Source organism: Gouania willdenowi, chromosome 24 (genome assembly GCF_900634775.1).
Source record: "Gouania willdenowi chromosome 24, fGouWil2.1, whole genome shotgun sequence".
Lineage (NCBI taxonomy): Eukaryota > Metazoa > Chordata > Actinopteri > Blenniiformes > Gobiesocidae > Gouania > Gouania willdenowi.
In genome coordinates this window covers 5494915-5515108 of record NC_041066.1, presented here as the reverse complement: position 1 = coordinate 5515108, position 20194 = coordinate 5494915, and the positions used below count along the sequence as shown (strand labels likewise).

The following is a 20194-nucleotide window of genomic DNA, read 5'->3' as shown; positions in this document are numbered from 1 at the left end:
CAAAAGAGATTTCCATTGACTTTTTTAATTTTTACTGATGTTTAGAGCAACCCAAAGCAGCAGAAATGATCCTGAATGCTTCACCTCCTATAGAACTCAATGGACTGATTGACGTCGTCAATGACGTCATTTCGACATGGCGGCACAGGCTCTCAAACGGTAAACTGGTCCCATTTTTAAAAGTGAATAAACCAAATATGGTGCAAAATAATGCGTTTTGTTAAGCATAGATCTTCTAATAAGGATGTTTCAAAGGTTTTAGGCCACATTTGTAAAAACAGTGAAGGATCCCTTTAATAAACAAACATGCTATAAATGAGCCAGAGTTAGCCAAAAGAGGCTAGTTTTCATCTGGTGTCCCTGGCCAGATTTTGAAACGCAACCTAAAATGTATTAATACACTGAAGGAGAAAACAGGTATGACAAATGACAAATTAATTGCTGATAAAACAAAGCACAAAAACTGTCAGAACTGCCACACAGTAAATTACAACTGGAACACAGTTCAAACAAAAATGTGTCCATACTTAACACTAGAGAAACAAGCAATGTACAAAACTCAAAATAAAATAAAAACAGGCAAGACCTGTATTCGCAAGCCGAATACGTATTTGGCAATTGAAAATTGGCAAATGGAATTGTTCATGTGAAAGAAATTTTATTGTGTGTATTTTGTTGTTGAGTAATGTCCCTTTATGTTCTTTTTACATATTAAATTGAAAGTAATCATGCAGGAAAAACAGAAGACTGACCTTGACCCTAAATATGACCTTGAACAAAGGTCAAGGTCACACATTCAAAAGAAATGTTCAGTGGCACCAGTCTGAGCACTGTATCATAATTTGTGGCTAAGTTATAGGGGGGAAATTTTTTTTTTTTTTTGTGACATCATGAACTTTGACCCCTACCAATCTTTTTACTGGTTGATCGTACAGCTTCAATCCAGTTAAAATTTCCAATAAAATACTCCACTTGAGATGAACTTTTCATAAATGTAAGCATCAAAGATGTACGGTAAATATTCGTAGAGATATGGAAAATGTTGGTTTTTGACACTTGACGCAACCTTGACCTTGACAATTTGGCTCCAAAAAAGGTTGACTGCAGATTCTTGACATTGCCCCTAAAAGATGACATACATGTCATTAGTGCTGCATTAATAGCCTAGGAGGAGTTCCAGGACAAAGGGTTGCAGAAGAAAGAAAAAAAGAAACTCCTACGAGAACAATAAAATGAATGCTGTCAGTGTGAACGTAATTTGTGGTCAAGGAGCCATATTTTTGTTGTTGTTTGGTCCCAGTATTCCCTGTTAAATCACCTAAAACCGTGAGACGCTTTATTTCGTCCAAGATTCTGAACTTTTGGAAAGTGTGCACCGGAAAATAAACATACATTATTGTTTTGCATCAACTTTCAGTCCATGAAAACACCGGAAATATTTTGGTCATTTTGGCAGAGGTTTTCGGGCAAACAAAATAAATCCCTGTAAGAATAAAGTAAAAACACTTCCATGCATCCCTCTGTTGGACTAAACATCCCACAATGCATTGCAGGAAACTTCTGTAAAGGTCAATAAGTGGAGTGTCTATTGCAGCTTTAAAGAGGCAGTATTATGAAAAATTCACTTTCTAATGGTTTTGCTACAGTGATACACATTTCTTTAGGGACGGAGTTGAGAAAGCTCTGTTTTTAGCCTCCCTTGTTATTCCATATTTTGTATAAAGTCAGCTACAAATGGAAGAGTTGGATTTTTCTTGCGTTATGTCACAACATAGAAACTCCTCCTCTTGACAATCCTGGCTCCTCCTACCCTACATTGGAATGTGAGCTCCTCCCTCTCAAACTACCTCACAGGTAAAACAAACATAGTGAAGGCAGGTTGATATTACAGTTAATATCACAGTTAATATCTTTACATTCAGTATATAGATAATCCAGTATAAACTGTAGATAAACCGAAGAGCGCTCACAATCCGTTTCACTTTTAGTAGCCGTTATACCACCTTGTATTGCCTTTATGGGAGGATCTGACATGTCTGTGATCCAATGAGATGCAGCAGTTGGATAAAACAATGGGCTATCATCCTAAATGGACTATTTCTGTGACCAGAAGGGGTAGGGAAAGTGGCGTAACAGCTCATGTGAGCGTAACGATTGAGAGTTTACTTCCCTGCGGCACAGAGCGAGCGGTCGCAATCAGTTCCATTTTTAGTAGCCGTTATCACCTTGTACTGCCTTGGAGGTGATCTGATGTGTTTCTGACCCAATGTGACACAGCAGTAGGACAAAACAATGGAATATCGTCTTAAATGGACTATTTCTGTAGTCAGTAGATGTAAGGAGGAGAAGGAAGACTGAATAATTTACTGTTGCTGTGATAAACCAGCGTGTGTGTTTACTCCCACTCATGCATATGCATGAAGGCCCAAAAAACAGCCTGTTTTTAGGAGCGCTCTGTAAGTTATTATTATATCCTTTATTTAACCAGATAAAAGCCTCATTGAGATTAGGAATCTTTTTTTCAAGAGGGACCTGGCAACAGGTGAGTGAAAACAGGTGAGTTTAACCTCAAATACTATGTTGTTGGGGTTCTTAGAACAAATTAAAATAAAAAATAACAAAATAAGATTTTTAAGCCATAACGTACTGGCCACACCTCCATAGCAGACTATGCCTTAAGTGTTTAAATCTGTTTCTTTTTTTCAAAAAGCCAAAAAAGGAAAAGCTTGTTGTTGCAGATTGGTTTCTCTTTGATTACCAATTATAACTTGATAAAAGATTTTTGCCTTTTTATAGTGCAAAGACATGTTTTTTTTTTCAACTCTTATTCTATTTAAAAAAACCTGTCAGTTTAAGTGTTTAAAGCGCTTTAAGATAACATCCAGTGTAGGCCTGAACGTCGCTCTTGGTTGAGCTCTTGTGTGTGTGCTCGTTGTCTGGCCTGACTCAGCAGTGAGCTTTTGTCTGGTCTGATGTGAGTCTCCCAGTGTGTCTGTCACCATGATTCCTCTCCTCCATGTTCCCCCCTCCTCCTCAGGAAAGGCAGCCGGCTGTTTTCCTTGTGTTTATCGAGCAGGAAGCGGAGTGGACTGGCCGGCCCGGCTCAGTGTTTAGACACTTAACAGCAGCCGCCGGCTCGAGCCCAGAGCCCATTGTTCTCCATCTAGCGACGGCCGGGGTTATTTCTGTTTTTGTTGCTTAATTCTGTCTGACATTGTGTCAGTCGCCAGCAGAGGAAGGTGTGTGTGTGTGGTGCGTGTGCGCGTGTGTGTTCCTGCTTCGGCATGTCTGGGGTGCACTGAGGCCAGAGCCATAGGGAAAAGCAAATCACAGAGCCCTTATTTCCACAGAGGTTGTTTAGCTGCTTTGCTCCATCTGTGAAGGAGATTGCTTTTTTTATTTTCTGAAAGTGAGAGATGTCTATTGGAGGAGTGTTTGCATACTGGAGGCTGTGCAGCACAGATGCTTTATGTTAATCCACATGTGATGTGAGTCTTGTAAAGTGTGTGATCACCAACAACAGCATTGACTGAGCAGACAATGAATTTAAATGGCATACTTAACATTCAGTACTCGGTACTTTCCACTACACCAAGGGCTGAAAGGAATTACACTTTCTGCTTTCATTGAGAAACGTAGCAGATTTGTGCACCTCCATTGATTCCTCTAATCCTAATATATTAGGGTTTTTGTTTAAAGACAACTCAAATGAAAGAAAATAAATGTGATTTCAATCAGTACCAATGAAAGATGATTTAGAAGCTGGATATGCAATAAAAAGCACTTCAAGCTTGTGGATGTCGTAATTTCACCATTAGGCAGTTGTTTCCAATGATGAACGTCAGGTCCTCTTTTTGCTGATATTTGAAGACCCTCTGCCCATTTACATTTACCTTTAAACAAAAATAATCATTTTTCCACTTTGGTAAAACTGAAGAATAGGGGTGTCCCGATCCAATATTTATATCGGACATCGTTCTGATATTAGTCTGAAAACGAATCAGATTGAAAATTCTGGATTTTCTGATTTTTTTTTCTTTTTCTTTTTTTTTTTTTTTCTCCTCCTCCCAATTCATTATTAATTTATTTTATTCGATTGTAGAATACTGTAGATATTATGTTGAAGGTTAAAATTGGTTAATAATAAATGTGTCAGTTTTTCTCATACCTACTGTTGCTGACTATTGTTCTCTGTTTGAGTGACATCAGTTGATCAAACCTTTTCTATTGTTCTACACTTCAAAATAAGTCATTATTTTTTTATAAAAGAGGAAACAAAATAAATAAATATTGATATACTGATATTGGATCAATATCGGTATCGGCCGATACGCAAGGCTGCAATATTGGTATCATATCAGGAATGAACTGTGACTTTATCATTTATGTTTAAATATATTTAGAAGCAAAATTCCTATTTTTGATCCATTTTAACCAAGACAAAAAGACAAATGTTGGAGCAATGACATAAAAAAAAAAGTGGGAACATTTAGGATCTCCAATTTCATTGTATTTAAGTTTTATCAACTGTGCCTATGGCTGCTCGATTGTAGAAAAAATAATAATCACAATTATTTTAATCATAATTTTTCAAACAATTATCTGTCAACCAAAAAGTTCTTTCTTTTTTGTACAAAAAAACCAAAATAAATTCCTTCAAACACTAAAATCAAGTGAGTTCACTTTGGCTCTTTGCTCTAGGTCTTCATTATCAAACCCAAAGTGTTCCATAAGAGAATTTAACTGGCCTTGTTTGTTTACCAGCCATTTTTCATAACCGCTAGCAACAACTTTCCTTGTGTTGGCCTGTATGCTAGGCTAGCTTTAGCTTTGAGGGGGCGGGGCTTAGTAGATGGCATGCACTTGCATTAAACAACTCAAAATTAGTATTAATATTCTGTGTTTATAGATGTTCGTGATTATGGAAGTTTGTTTGATTTGGCAAATAAAATGTCTGTAAAATGAAGTGAATTTTTGTTTTCTTCTTGATTATGTTATTTTTGTAATTGTTGGGTGTAATAATTGAAATCGAATTTCTGTCAGCTGTGCCTTATTTGTGACATAGCAGTTAGCAATTTGTCTAATGTGATATAATGGTAGCTCTTTGTAATGATCCATTTCTTTTTTTTTCCTTCAGCTTTATAGATTTTAAAAAGCAGTAGTTGGATGTTTCTATTAATAGAGGTGCACAGTTGTTCATACAGCTCAACCTTAGCTTTGTATATCTTTATTAGTATTTTTCTGTTTCTAAACCCTTAAACATGAGGTTTATGTTCAAGGTATTGCCTGTGTTTGATCTGAACGTCATGCAGGTTTAAAATTGATTGAATAAAGTGAGTGAGAGAAATCATATTTGTTTGTGTGTTAATAGTTTACTGCCTTACTGATGTTAATAATTTCAAAGCAAAAATGACAAAGTTTGACAGACAACAGTAGAATCGAGGACCCAAAGGTTCACTTTGCACAATTAATGGTAGAATGTGGGTTAAATTGTCCGAGTAGCTTCCTTTATTTTTTTAAGCCTCTTCTCTAGGGCTGGGTCAAATGGACCGAAACTCACATTTCAATATATTTTCTCAAAATAGCAATGTACAATAAAAATCTCAATATATTTATTTCAAAGTCTGACCAGAAAAACCATTCTGAGTTAAATGTGCTGATGCAAAATGCCACACAAGCACTTTTATTAACAAACAGCTGTACAATAAGTGCCACTTTGGACTCTTTCTCATGTAAAAGACAGCATGTGTGAGTGAGTTCTGTAGTTTATGTGAAGTAGCAAATACAGTGACTCCTAAAATGAGTATTTCAATGCAAAATAAGCTATAAAATAAAAATATATCGTTCTAGGTGATATTGTGATTGCCAAAACAGAAATCTCGATATATCTTGAATCTCGATATATTGCCCCTTCTTGCTCTTTTTCCGTTTTCCTGACTCGTCTTCATCATTTCCTTTCTCTCAGATGACGTGGAGCTACTGATCGAGCGCAACATTCACACCGGTATGATCAACCCCGGCGACCAATGGCAAACCATCCCACACGATGGACCCGTGGCTCGCCTCATGTACCGTATTCGGGTGCGCTGCGACGAGAACTACTACGGCAACACGTGCACCAAGCTGTGTGTGCCTCGGGATGACAAATTTGGTCACTACCGCTGTGACCCTTCAGGCGCTCTGGTGTGTCTGGATGGTTGGATGGGACCCTACTGCACTAAAGGTGAGCTGCAATGTTCCACACGCCTCTTTCACACGTTCCCTTTTACAAAGATCATCTAGAGACCAGACTGTCCAGTTTTATCTGAAGTAGGCCACACCAGACAACATCTTTAGCAACTTTAAAAATCATGTTTGCTAAAAGCAATTGGAAAATTGTACAGAATCCTTGAACTGCAGGACTGAGCAACATCCCTCATTTGTGCAACATGATTGATACATTTTGTGTTCGAGTCGAATCAGTGAAAAACGTTGAACTGAGATAAACTGTTTGACTTTACATCTGCAAATAGAGCAACAATTGAAAAACATAATGCAATTTAAAGAGTGTGAATCAAATGTATTCCAAAACTGAACAAACTTAATAATAACTTAATAAAATAATGTATTTGTTTGGGTTTGTTTGATTAACTACATCTCAACATATTTGAAATATTCCCTATTATTGAACACAACTTTGAAAATTTATGCAGTAAGTTGTACTATACCACTGGTCATTTTCTAGTATACTGATACTATCAGACATTAAAGGGTACCTGGAGTGAAAATGTATATGACAAAAAATGTATTTAATGTATAACCAATAAACAAAATATGTCCACCTTTTTACAAAATAACTTGTTTTTTGAATGATTTTTTACCTTTGGGCATCAACTATTGAGAGTCGGAAATGACGCACGTTCGTTGATTCCTGTTAGCTGTTGCTAGGCTACGGTTTATAAACAATGGCGCAGTGTAAAGCTAATGATTGCGATAACAACAAGAGAGACACCCCCACAAAATATATATATATATCTTTTGCGTCTCTAAGCCAAATAATGACACTAAGTCAAAGTTATCCAGACGTTGGCTCCATAATATTGGTACAGGATGCAAATTGAAAACGTTTCCGTTGGGACGAAATGCGGTGATATGAGAGGGATCTGCGGGCTAAGCTAATGAGCTAAGCTAATGGGTCACGACAGAATTTAATTTCATTGTCATGGCACTAACCACACCCCCACCAGAATGTCGGGTGCTGATCCTTGGCGCATCGTCCCATCTGAACAGATATCCTTTCACACAGCTTTTATCACAGTTGCTCGCCAGTGCAATTCCAATACCGAACTACGCCGCCTCGTTTCTGCTACTAACAGCTCTGTATAATTCTGCATGCTGAATTGGTGCCGAGCCACATACGAGAAGCAGAAAGTTGGTGAGAAAGGTGACATTTAATCCTCTCCTAACACACAACCTGGATGCTGCACTTTTATCACTGAAGGAGTGGTGGCGCACAGCTGCTTAGCGCCCAGAGCTAACAGAAAAACTACACTTCCCACAATGTGAACAGACCTGTTATGCCTCTACCTCCCACAATGCACCATTTCATTTAACAACAGGCCAGGCCGATGAACGAAAATGCCTCATATCCTGTCCAAAATGGCGCCTCTCCATAGTTCATGCCTAAAAGTATAAAATCATTCTAAAAAGTTTAGTGTAATACATTAAAAAAAAATTTTGTTGCGTACATTTTCATTACATGTACACTTTACCTGATGCAAAATTAGAACTTTTCTTTCCAAAAATGAAAGCTTAATAAATGTAGTGTCATGCATACCATGTTTTTTTTTAATTGTATTTAAATGTAAACAACATCTACATGCCATGTGTGTAATTGGTTTCTGTCTGTTTCAGCGATCTGCAAACAAGGCTGCAACGTGTTACACGGCGGCTGCTCTGTTCCTGGTGAATGCAGGTAAGAGTGCACACACACGACGGTGTGGGTGCATTTTTTGTGATGCCTTTTGTGTGTATGGGTATCACGTACATGAGGCTTTGTTTTAATGAACATCACCGGATGTGCAGGAGGCAGATGGTTTTTAGGATTCCAGAGAAGGATTCACTTGTTGAAGCCTGTATTTTCCTCCCTTGTGGGCTTTTCCAACTCAGCTCAGAATCAAAGACCAGTGCACGACCTGCTTCCTGTATTTTTAGCCTTCTCCAAATGTTCCTCAGAATAACAAGCGGGTTCTGAGTTCTCCGGCTCGATCCAAACAATAGAACATGTCAGTGTGTGTGTTTGGGATCTGCTCAGACGTTCCGGAAGTTGTCAGACACCTTCCCCATCCGCATCTCAGTCTTCCCCAAAGGGCAAGGGGTCAGGAGAGGAAATGAATATCCCACCATGCTATGTATGTTGTCCAGAGTGGAAATGACACAGAAAATGACGTTGTGTTTCCAGGATGTGTTGCTTCCTGTCATCCTTCGTTTAAAAAAAAACTCCCCCCACCTGCCAGATGTAAAGAGATGAGAGTAAAAATAAAAAGGTTTTTGGCTACGAGCCGAGGAAATACAGGGGCGACCACTTTAGGACACATCCTCATTATAATTTAATAGCATTATTCCTATAGCTCTAATACAAAAAGACTTTGTACTGAAATAATACCAAACATACTAAGAATCGGGTCAATACAGTCAGCTACTGTTGTTAATATATATATATATATATATATTTTTGCATCAGATGAAGAAGGCTACCATGAAAATGTGAGATGGTTTTAAAACATAGGGTTTAGTCCATGCTATATAGCTATTTCATTTTCATTTTACAAGAAATCTCACTCAGCTTTATTACGTAATGCAATATTTTGAACTAGATTATGAGCAAAATTTCACATTAATCTGTTTACTACAAACTGGTGACATTCAGTCACCCGTGTGTAAATGCGTCATGTTATCCCAAATGCATGTTGGGTATTTTCGTGCCATACTGGGGCCGGATTTTAGATAAAGTAAAAAAAAAAAAAAAAAATACAATTCATATTGCTTTTTCTGTGTTTTCATTCCATTTTTCATAATCACAATAAAATCAGAGTCTCTTTATATGGTTTATGATGTTGTGGAATGTGAGCTAGTATGTTTTCCAAAGCATTCATTTTGTTGTTGATGCATAATAATTGCAGCCAACTCATTTTTTTTAAATATTAGTCTGGATAAAAACTAGTATTATGTATAATAACAGCTCATTTCATTTAATCTGTTGCATTAAAAGAAGCCTAACTTGCCACCACATTCAATTGGATCAGGAGAAGTCCAGGACTTGGATTGAATGGAAAGAAAATGGCTAACGCCGTGATTTAGCTCAACGCACTCTTGAAAACACTTCAAACTGGCAGAAAAGCCTGTTTTTATTATTTAATATTAAATTTTTTTTCCTGAAAAAAATCCTTAAAAATTGTGAAAGGAAGCCACAACATATTATTCAAAAAAGAAAACAAAATGAACTTGCTGGAATTAAAACTTGTTTTTAATGCTACTTAAATGTGTTTCTTCTCAGCAAGTCCCAGGTGTGTGTGTGTGTTTGTGTTTCCTGTGCATCTGCCCCTCCTCACTAATTTGGTTGTTTTCTTTTTTTGTTCCTTTTTCATTTGTGATTCCGCTCCTTTGAAATGGTTCCGTGTCAAACAAACTATACTTTCCTGGGAACTGAATCATGGAACAATTAAAGTGAACTTGCGAACCTCCTTAGTATGAAAAGGTCCAAAGAGCCAATCAGAAGTCATCTTTGAAATGAAAACATGAAGCTTGGTGGATGTACAGTGAAACTGCTACGGCTCTACTTTTAAATGTCCATTTTTTTTATTTCCGGGATTATTTTTCGAAGTCTTTTAAAAGGGCTCTCAAAACAAGTAAAAACACTTTACATGCATGATTTCTTTAAAGTTCCATTACCTGGCCAAGGTGGGCGTTAATCCGGCACATTTAAACAACTGCATTAAACTGGACTTTGTAAGTGGTATAGTAGACAGAAGCAGTGTGATAAACAGACCATTGGCTGTAAAGCGCTTTCCTGCACGAGCTTGACTTTAATGATGCCTGGGGTCACAGAAAGCTGGCATTAAATCCTTTGGAATCTCCTTTCATTCCCTTTATTTCATCACACATTTTATGGCCTTTGCCTGCTTTGCCACAGGCTTTTGAGAATCACAAAAGGCTGCTGCGTGCCTGTAATGCAGCGTGTGTTGGAGCCTTTTTATTAGCCCTCACAGGACCTGCCCTGACATATTCATGAAAAGGCTCGCCCTGCCCTAACATCTACTTGGACATCTAAAGTAATGCATTTTTTAATCAATCTCTGACATGTTGCAAGATCTTCAATATCTTCGTGCATAGGACGTGATGAGTCGGAATGACGTCACGGTGGTAAAAGTTAACACGGAATGTCCTTTTGATGCCTTCAAGCTAAAACCACAGTGAAGGAGGAGCAATGCTAAGGTTTTGTTTGTTATTACTGCGTTACTGTAGAGTCTGAGGCACGTTGCATACAGTGAAACAAGCATGCCAAGTATTCCCTGCGGCCCCCCTCCTCAGCCTGGGAATGGCTGAGATGTACTCTAGGGGGGACACTTGAAGAGGCAGCGGTGCCGTCTGCACGAGGCGACTCAAAATAGCATCTGACAAGACAGCTGGGTGGAAGACACAGCAGCTTTGGGATCTCAGAGGAGTGTCCTGAAGGTCCAAGATACACATGCAGCTTCTAGGACCCCCCTCCTCCCCCTGCTCGGGAGCCACTGGAAGTATTCTTAACCTCTCCTGCCCCCTGGAATGTCGCCCTCCTCTAAGATTAGTCGGTAGCAGACCTTGGGATGTGAAGAGCTGATACATTATGAGGGGACACTAACCTGGCTTGGTGGGGTCAGCTTAAGATATTTGAAGTGTAATTTGCAGCTTTTTTGGCGTCTTCGACATCTCCATATGGTCCTTGTTTCACCATCAAAGGAAGACATCAAAGCAACACATAATGGCTTCATCTCATTTGGAGCTAAAAGGCAAATTATTAACATTTTCTGCTACGTACACCAACGTGTTCCTCAATAATAAACTGTTGTCAGATGTTAAATTTTGTTAGCAGCAAGTCTACTTGACTGCTGAAAAAGTGCAGTGGTATCTGCACCAGCTGAAGATTTACAGCTGCTGGAGATGATAGTTTTTGTTTTTAATCAGATAAATTCATAGTGTAAGTCTCATTGAAGTGTTTTTAGTTTTTACTGCGTTTTCTTGTGTTTGACCCCAAAATTTCTGCCTAATGGCACGTTCACACCAAACGTGTCAACAGCGTCAGGTTTACATAGACAATATATGGTGGACGCGCTTCTAGAAACGTCTAGAGGTCCCGCTGAGTGTCCCCGTGTCTCCTGTGTGGCGTGTTGAGATTTCAAGCTTTTGACGTGCGTCCGGCGCCTCCAACGCTAGAGTTGGGATTATTCAACTTTTGGGGAATTTCGGCGCCAAGGCTCAAATAAAGCCAAGCCACTCTCTCAATAATATAGAGCCGATGAACGGGAGTCGGAGGCGGGGTGTTCAGCAAGGAACTCCAAACTTTATTCTCCATTCACCACACTTCTCTAACATCACAGTACACACACTGAGTCACGCCAAAATACATCCGACCGGAAACACCGCCTTCTCAACACAATGTTCCCCACCACTTCACAGTCACTGGGTGAAATATCAACGTAACTGATCGCCACAATATCATCCATTGTATAAACACCACAGGCAACAGAGAAGCTCCTCCCCTCAAAGCGCTTTTTTCCCAACTTGTTTGGACGCGTGTCTAGAGCGTCTTCGACGCTGGTGACAAGAAGCGTCTGATTCATTGAGCACAAGCGTCCAACTACGGCGTGAGGCACGATTTTGACGCCTGAAACGCGTTTGGTGTGAAGGCAGCATAAAGTCACTTCCCAATACTGTCCTCCTCGTCAAGCAAAAATAGAAAAAAAAAGAAATCACGGTAATAATGAAGGAAAAAACCCTCTTTGCATCGGTCTATTGGACTCCACATCCCACAATGACAATGTTTGAGTGAAACTATTTCATAAATGTCAATAAAAGAGTGATGAAAACAAACTTTTGAGCAGCAACGTCAACCCTTTACATGTTTTTGCTTCACATTGGTTACAAATGTAGGCTCATAAACTCTGATGCATTTTCACTGGAGATGCACTTAAAGGCCAAAAACTGAAAAAAAAAGTAATTATGCCAATTATTAGTACCATTTCATTTATGGTTATGACTACTAACCTCACTAAGATCAAGGCAATGCAATTACCCATACATAAAATAATATTAATGCTTCAAAGAACAAATCAATTAAAAATGTAACGATACACAATATAAAATAAAATACTAAACAAAATGTTTAAATTGACTCATAATGAGTACTTTGAATAATAATGTACAAGCCTATAACTGACTTGGCTGCTTGAAAGTATTCAAATTCTCTCAGCTTTATTTCAGTGAAGTCTGTGTCTCATTGAGAACATGAACTGTAGCACTGAACAGTCTCTCACTGTCAGCGTTTCAGTGATAAAAGTCCTTCGGCAGAAAAGTGAAAATGCACTTTTGGGCCGTTTTTGATGGAAAATTCATGGTGTCCAAATTTTTCGGTGCATCACTAATTTTTCCTATTGAGAAGCCGGTCTATTGGTTTGACTTTTCTGCCAGTCATTGGATGACTGCTGCTTCTGCTGCCTTGGGCCACTTGTGATCAACAGGAATTCTGTTTCAGAGCTGCAGTTATAGAGATCATATCATATATTAATCATGCTTAAATCCTTAACCTAGTCTGTGTCTAAACCTGTTCACTGAGAGGTGCAGTGCTGCATGCTTTTGATGTTTCTCTGCTCAACTCACTGAATAGTAAGGAGTGGCTTGGTATGAGGCTGTGTTATCTGCACAGCTGCACAATGACTATCAGACTCAGGTGTGTAGAAGGATCCGGCGGATCTGTGGTCCTCCAGAAAACTTTTAACAGGCAGGATATTTTCCACTTTGCTCTGTGCTGGTTGGCTATGAGTAATCCTGTGACTCTTACATGTCCACTAATGTGTCTAAATGTGCATCGAGTCCCAAGTCCAGCTTCTATTGTCCAATCTGTCTTCATGTATTGTTCTTTTTCAGAAAAAAACCCCATTAATATTGTTCCTGCCACATAGTTTTTAACCCTCATCATTTCCTTGTGACTCCACGTCTCAAAGCCCAAAGGAACCATTTGTGATTCAAAGGAGGTTTAGTGACTATTGTGAACAGGATGCTCCATAACAGACCAAGTGTTCTCTTGGTCTGTGGCTATATTGCACAAGAGTGAGAGTCATGTACTGTACGTGTTCCTGCATGTTTTAATGTGTTTAGATGCTTGTGTGTGTTCTGTACAGATGACCCTAATCGGTGTAATTATGTGATGGAAAGCGCTGAGTAAAATGTTGAAGGGAGGGTTGAGGATGTGAATATTGATTTTGTGTGTGTGTGTGTGTGTGTATCAGGTGTAAATTTGGCTGGCAGGGACAGTTCTGTGACGACTGTATGATCCACCCTGGATGCGTGCATGGAATGTGCAATTTACCCTGGGAGTGCAAGTGTGAGAGGAACTGGGGAGGACTGCTGTGTGACAAAGGTATGTATTTCTGCTCATATTCACACTGTGCATGCAACAGCACAGCAGAACTAGGGCTGAGCGGTATATCGGTTCATACCGAATACCGGTATATATTTTTGTTATATGAATTTTTAATATACCACAATACCGGTGTATTTAATTACACAAGTTTCGGAACGCTACGCTGCGCCGCGTTTCAGACCGGACCCTTTTCAACGTTGCACTTCTAAATAGGAAGGTAAACAGTAGCGCTCTGGTGTTAGTTGTGGTGTAAATCATACGTGTAAATGGATCAGAAAGACACAATTAAAAGCTCTGAAGCTGCATGTCAACATGTGCCTGCGTGCGCATGCCTCTGCTACAGGAGAACAACAGACACGGACACACGGTTAGCTTAGCATGTTGGCGGTTCAGCAGTAATGCACGCAAAAAGAGAGCAAAGTCAATCTACTGCACTAATTCCTCTCTCAACCAGTAGAAAATGCTGTGAACACCTGATTATGCATGAAAAAAAGAAAATACCATCATTTTTCGTGAAATTAGAATTTAGAAAAATACAGTGATATATATTTTTGGTCATACCGCCCAGCCCTAAGCAGAACCATAAATAACTATCACATGTAGGGCATCATGGTGATATTTACTTTCAGTAAAAAGCTAATGCTTTACTTTCAGTGCTAGTTTTTCTCTGTCTGTTGGGGACGTGGATAGTTTTACTGCCGCTGTGATCTGAGCAGCAGCAGCAGAGACACTCGATATACACGCCGAGCTCTTCAGGGGATGAGAATTAGTCCTAAGATCTCCAGCGAACACTGATCCTCACTCATTTATTTACCAGCCTTTATGTTCAGGGTTTAGTTCTGCTTAAAAGTGCAGAAATATACGCATATGCTGGTGTCGCACACAGAGATGAGAGATTTAACTACACACAAGAAAAACGCACCGACATTCACCGTTCACGGCACGTGAGCTGCCAATTGATTTCTGAAGCTACAGGAAATTGACTCTGTAGTAAATGTTGCAAAGGGACGTAACATTTTATATAATATATATTCACGGTACCTTTAGCTCAGGACCTTTTGGGGTATATTATATACTTTTTATTTACCATACATTTCCTTTTAATTCATGATGCCTTCAAGTTTGAAAATGTCCCAATAATTCCTATTGAAACTTTCCAACTTTAAAAATTCCCGACATTTTGCAGTCCTGGTTGAATTTTTTTTATATTGTATCATTTTTGAATTGTTTTTAATATTTATTTTTGGAGATTATATGTTTTTTTATTTTATTTATTTAAATTACTCCCAATTTCTGATTCATTTGAATGAATACTTACTATAAAAGGTTTTGATTTTTGAATATTCCCACAATTCCTGACCTGAAATTACCTTGTGAATGTATCGTAAACGTTCGCAACCCTAGTCAGTATCACATCCCATTTCAAAATAACAGCCTGCAGACACAGAATGTCAAACTCATTTCACATTGAGGGCTACTGTCACACCATTTTGACAGATAAAAATCCAAGCGCTTGTGTAAAATAAGTATATTATTAACTGTAATGTGCACAAATTTATCTGAACGCAAACATCATAATTTATGTTGTTGGTTTTTTTTTTTTTTTTAACACCATACCAGCCCATCTTTCTCCCATAGGCCTTGATATTGACATTATGTGCTGTAAAACCTTTATGGTTGAAGTTTCAAATCTGTGTCTGCTCTTTTCATCCAGATCTGAACTACTGCGGTCGCCACCAGCCGTGCATCAACAAAGGAATCTGCATGAACACGGCGCCGGATGAGTACCACTGTGCCTGTCCACCAGGCTACTCTGGAAAGAACTGTCAGATAGGTGGGAGGGAACCCAATGAGCTGCTGTGTATGAGTTATAAGTAAACAGTTTGAATTTAATGTTGAGTTCTGTCTAAATTGATGGATGTTATACTTGCACAATCAGAAAATGAAGATCTAAATGAGGTCCTCATGTTGTTTTTTTTCATCCCATCAGCTGAGCACTCTTGTGTCTCCAATCCGTGTGCTAATGGTGGAACCTGTCGCGAGGCGCCCGACGGGTTTGAGTGCCTGTGCCCGCCCGGCTGGGAGGGGCAGACATGTGCTAACAGTAGGTTTTTTGGGGTTTTTTCCTAATTTTTTTAATTAATTTATAAGAATGTGAGTGAGTTATTGCTTTTGTTTCAGATTTGGATGACTGCGCCTCTAGTCCCTGCGCTCAGGGCGGTACCTGCATCGACCTGGAGGAAGGATTTGAGTGTGTGTGCCCTCCGCAGTGGGAAGGAAAGACCTGCCAGATAGGTGAGCTCCTGGTTTTAGTATTAGGGTTATTTCCTGCCAGGCAGAGCTTTAGGGTGGTTTGTTCTTCTCATGGTTTTCCTGTTTTTCATTCAAACAAAAACTGACCTCTTGCATTGGGTCGCTTGTTGTGGTTGATTCTGAGTGATATCAGCACGAGTCTACAGTTCACAATAACTTTATGAGCCATAGTACGACTACATCCGGCTGTTTGTTTGTCGCCCTCGTGGCCTTCGTTTTCCTGTTGCTCACATCCCAACCAGTAAATTCAAGCACCGTGAAGCCAGGTAATGGCTTGTAAACAGTGTTGGTATGTGTGTCAATGTGTGTGTGTGAGGGGGGGATATGGTGGAAAAGAGATCCTCAAAGTTTGGTGTCATTTTACCAGCTCAGATCTCATTTTTCAGGAGTCTATAGGCTGCCTGCGTTACCTGGTGATCAGTGTGTGTGTGTACAGTGTTGAGTTACAGAGAGAGAACAGGTGTTTGTGTGTGTGCGCGCGCGTAATTAATCCTGCACGATGCCCTCTTCTCCCAAACAACTTCCACATTTAGAGGCCAGTGACTGGTTGTGAGCGTGTTGTGTGTTTGTTGTTAGGTTATTGTGCGTGTCAATGGAATGTGTTGGTGTGTGTGCTAGGAAACTGTCCACACGTTGTCATCGGACACCTGCGCACAGGAAGCCGCATGAAAAGATCCCACAGACGAGCTCTTTCCATCATGCTGTTGTGTAAACTAGCTTTGCAGAAACACAGGAGGATCTATCATGAAAAGTGAATGTTTTTTTGCACATTGGGTTGAAGACTTTGTCACTTGTTGAGGTCTTTGTGAAATTTTCCTACATGGATTTCCTTAGCTTGTCACTCACTGTACACTATTGGCTCACACCGGTGAGCATTGCTGCCTCAGTGCGGAGCTCATGGCTTCAAGTCCCATTGGTGGCCCTGTCAGACCATGTGATGATTGGCATCCTATACTGGGGTTTTTGCACTGCCTGATGCTCTGTGCCTGCTGGGAGAGGCTCCAGCATCCCTGGACAGGAACAAGCCAGTATGAGTGATGAGATCAGGGCATAAATGTGTTCAATTCTTAAAGCTGGAACAAACCATTTAGCTCTAAAACAAAGGATCTCAACTCATAGTAAGAAAAAATGTATGAGCATTTGATTATATATTTTATTTTATTCTGAAGGGGCAAAAATGTTATGGTGTCATGTCACAATAATGACAGTGTAATGTCAGCCTTTACGTATAAAACTTCAAGTAATGTTGTCCTAATTTGTTAGGAAAAATAGCTGATCTGTTATTAGAATAATGACCAATCAGATTGGTAATACAAGAGAAAACAAAAGGTTTGTGGATTTGTGTTTTTGGAGTCGGGTTGTGAGTTTTATTTATTTATTTATTTTTATTTTTTAGTAATTTTTTGGCTTTTTATGCATTTTTTTTGTGGTCACTTTATGTAATTTTATCTGATTTTACATAGTTTTGTTGTTTGTGCCTTTGGAAAGTGTCTTTGTTTTGGGGGCAGCACAAAATTCACCCGAGGGCCGCATGTGGCCCAAATCTGATTTACTTAATTTTAAAAACGTAACGATCTAAAAGAAACTGTTCAAATGAACCCTTTCTCCATCTAAAACAGCCTGAAACACCTACTGTACATAATATAAACCAACTTTCATATTGATGCTGTTCTTATACCCTTTGGAGAACATACAAACCCCTTATACAATTTTATAGGTGACGCTGGATTTTTTTTTTTAGTTTTTTTTTTTGTTCTTTAACCAGAACCAGTGCACTAAAATAAAATAAATAAATACAAAAATGTATTTTGGACGCATTTAGATTCACAAGAGCACCCCTGATTTAAAAATAAGAAACCCATACCTCATAAATCTTTGTTTGGGACAAGTATTATATGTAAAAAAGAAAAAAAGCTTTTCACTAATTTTTTCCCCTGCTCGTTCCTAATAATTTGATCCAATAAATAGGGGTGTCTCGGTCCGATATTGGCTTGAAAACGAATATCGGCTATTGGATTCAAATTTCCGGATTCTCCGATATATTTATTTATTTATTTATTTATTTATTTTTTCCAATTCGTTTTTTATTTTATTCAATTGTAGAACACTATAGATATTATGTTGAAGGTTAAAATGTATGTAACCAGTTGGTTAATAATAAATGTGTCAGTTTTTCTCATACCTACTGTTGCTGACTATTGTTCTCTGTTTGAGTAACATCACTTGATCAAACCTTTTCGAACACTCAACACTACAAAATAAGCAATTATTATTTTGTATTAAAAAAATAAAGTATGTATGATTCATGCTGATATTGGATCAATATCGGTATCGGCCGATACACAAGGCTGCAATATCGGTATCATATCGGAAATGAAAAAGTTGTATTGGGACATCCCTACCAGTAAATAAATAAGGTCAGCATTTCATTGTTTAACCCTATTTTGATGGTCATTCAAAATACGCTTTGTAACCATCAAATATCCTCTGATGTGGAGAAAAAGAGAAATTCTTAACTTATTATTGAATGGTTGGACTTGGGCTCTGTTCTGTCTTGTTTTCATCTTCTTTGGTTTCTATTGATGGATCGGGGTCTCGCTCTTCCTCCTGCTTTCACAGATGCTAATGAGTGTGCAGGAAAACCCTGCGTGAACTCTCGCTCTTGCAAAAATTTGATTGGCGGATATCACTGCGACTGTTTCCGGGGATGGTCCGGACTAAAGTGTGACATCAGTCAGTATTCCTCCCGACTGTCTAGTTTTCACTGGGGAATGTTTCCTCCAGCTGCTTTTCAGACGCAGCTTTCACTTTCTGGTCATGCTTCATAGGCGTAGTTCACTCACATTCTCACTTTGATAACTCTGGAACTCTTTTTTTTTTTTTTTTTTTTTTTTTTAATACATTTTTTCATGGTGAAATATCTATAAAACCCCATGTTTGCTCACCTGTGCATGCTCTGTTAGTCTATCAGCACTTTCTTTGCTTCAGTAGTTATTTTCCCAACTTTGATCTGTGCACACTGAGTTTCTCATCTAGAATCAACTTTATTCAGCATCTATTAAGTATAAAGTTACTTTTTTATCTTCATCTTTAGACATCAGAGGCTGCCGTGGTCAGTGTCAGAATGGGGGAACGTGTAAGGTAGGACCATTCAGTTCTCAGTCAACGCCAAACGATGAGGATTTTATGTTTTAGCTTCACCTTCGACTCTTCACCGTGTCGTCCTCCACAGGGTGGTCCGAGGGCTTACCACTGCTTCTGCCCTCCTGGGTTCGTGGGCGCTCACTGTGAAATCCAGAGGAACAAGTGTGACAGTGGGCCGTGCCAGAACGGCGGGCAGTGCCACGCCGCGTTGGACAGCTTTGTGTGCGAATGCCCGACAGAGTTTGCTGGTCCACTGTGTGAGGTGAGTGCTTTTCCACCTGTTGTTGGTGTTTGTCAGTGACTGATGCAGGTCATCTTTTCATCTCTTGTTCCTGTTTGGAAGAGGCGTAAAACAACACATTTCTTCAGTGAATTCCAAACGTATAAATGTGAATTATTGCACGTCAGGATGTAATTACTTTGAACTTTTTTATTCCATTTGTCCATGGAGCCTTACATTTCACCCACTTTTGCTCATAAACTTTATTCAGAAGGACTCAACCTTCTTTAGAAATATAAATAAGAAATATGACAAACTAAAGATAAGTCATAATGAAATCATTTCTGAAGAGTGTGTTTGTGTGGGAATGTTGGTCACTGTATGTGAGCTCTGTGATGGATTGGGGATCTGTACCCATCTTCTGCACTGAGTGACTCCAAACTCGGGATCGGCGATATGGACCAAAATTCATATCTCGATATTGTTTTTCAAAATGGCGATAGACGACATGATGTGTCACTTTTGTTTGTTTTTTTTTCTCTAAGAGACAGTATGTGTGAGTGAGTTCTGTAGTGTGGTTTGTTTAGGGGAAGGTCTGGGTAATGCTGCGTTCACACCGAATGCGTCATCTGCGGCACCGGACACGTCTGCTGCACGAAACGTTCCGCAGGTTTTGCAGGATTAAAACATTTCCCCATTCGTTTCATATGCGCGTCTGAAGCAAAGCACCGCCCACCAGCGACACATCCAACTCTGTGTGTTTCACTGCCTGCTGAAGTGAGGAGCTGCGCTCCTTTTTCTCCTCTCATAAACATAAACCACCAGTGAAAAAAGCCGGTGTGATTAGCGGCTAATGCTAT

At 39.2% G+C, this 20194-nt stretch overlaps 1 protein-coding gene across 2 annotated transcripts in view; it reads left to right on the top strand.

Annotated features, from left to right (window-relative positions):
• The window catches only part of jag2b (jagged canonical Notch ligand 2b), a 62187-nt gene that overhangs the window by 26202 nt on the left and 15791 nt on the right, over positions 1-20194 (top strand). The window contains exons 4-12 of one of the 2 annotated variants that reach the window (XM_028439320.1): positions 5966-6223; positions 7894-7954; positions 13524-13654; positions 15372-15491; positions 15648-15761; positions 15839-15952; positions 18590-18703; positions 19065-19111; positions 19203-19376. In XM_028439320.1, coding sequence (XP_028295121.1) covers positions 5966-6223; positions 7894-7954; positions 13524-13654; positions 15372-15491; positions 15648-15761; positions 15839-15952; positions 18590-18703; positions 19065-19111; positions 19203-19376 — 1133 coding nt within the window. The remainder of the gene's footprint in view (positions 1-5965; positions 6224-7893; positions 7955-13523; positions 13655-15371; positions 15492-15647; positions 15762-15838; positions 15953-18589; positions 18704-19064; positions 19112-19202; positions 19377-20194) is intronic. The other variant, XM_028439322.1, reaches the window with a different exon arrangement.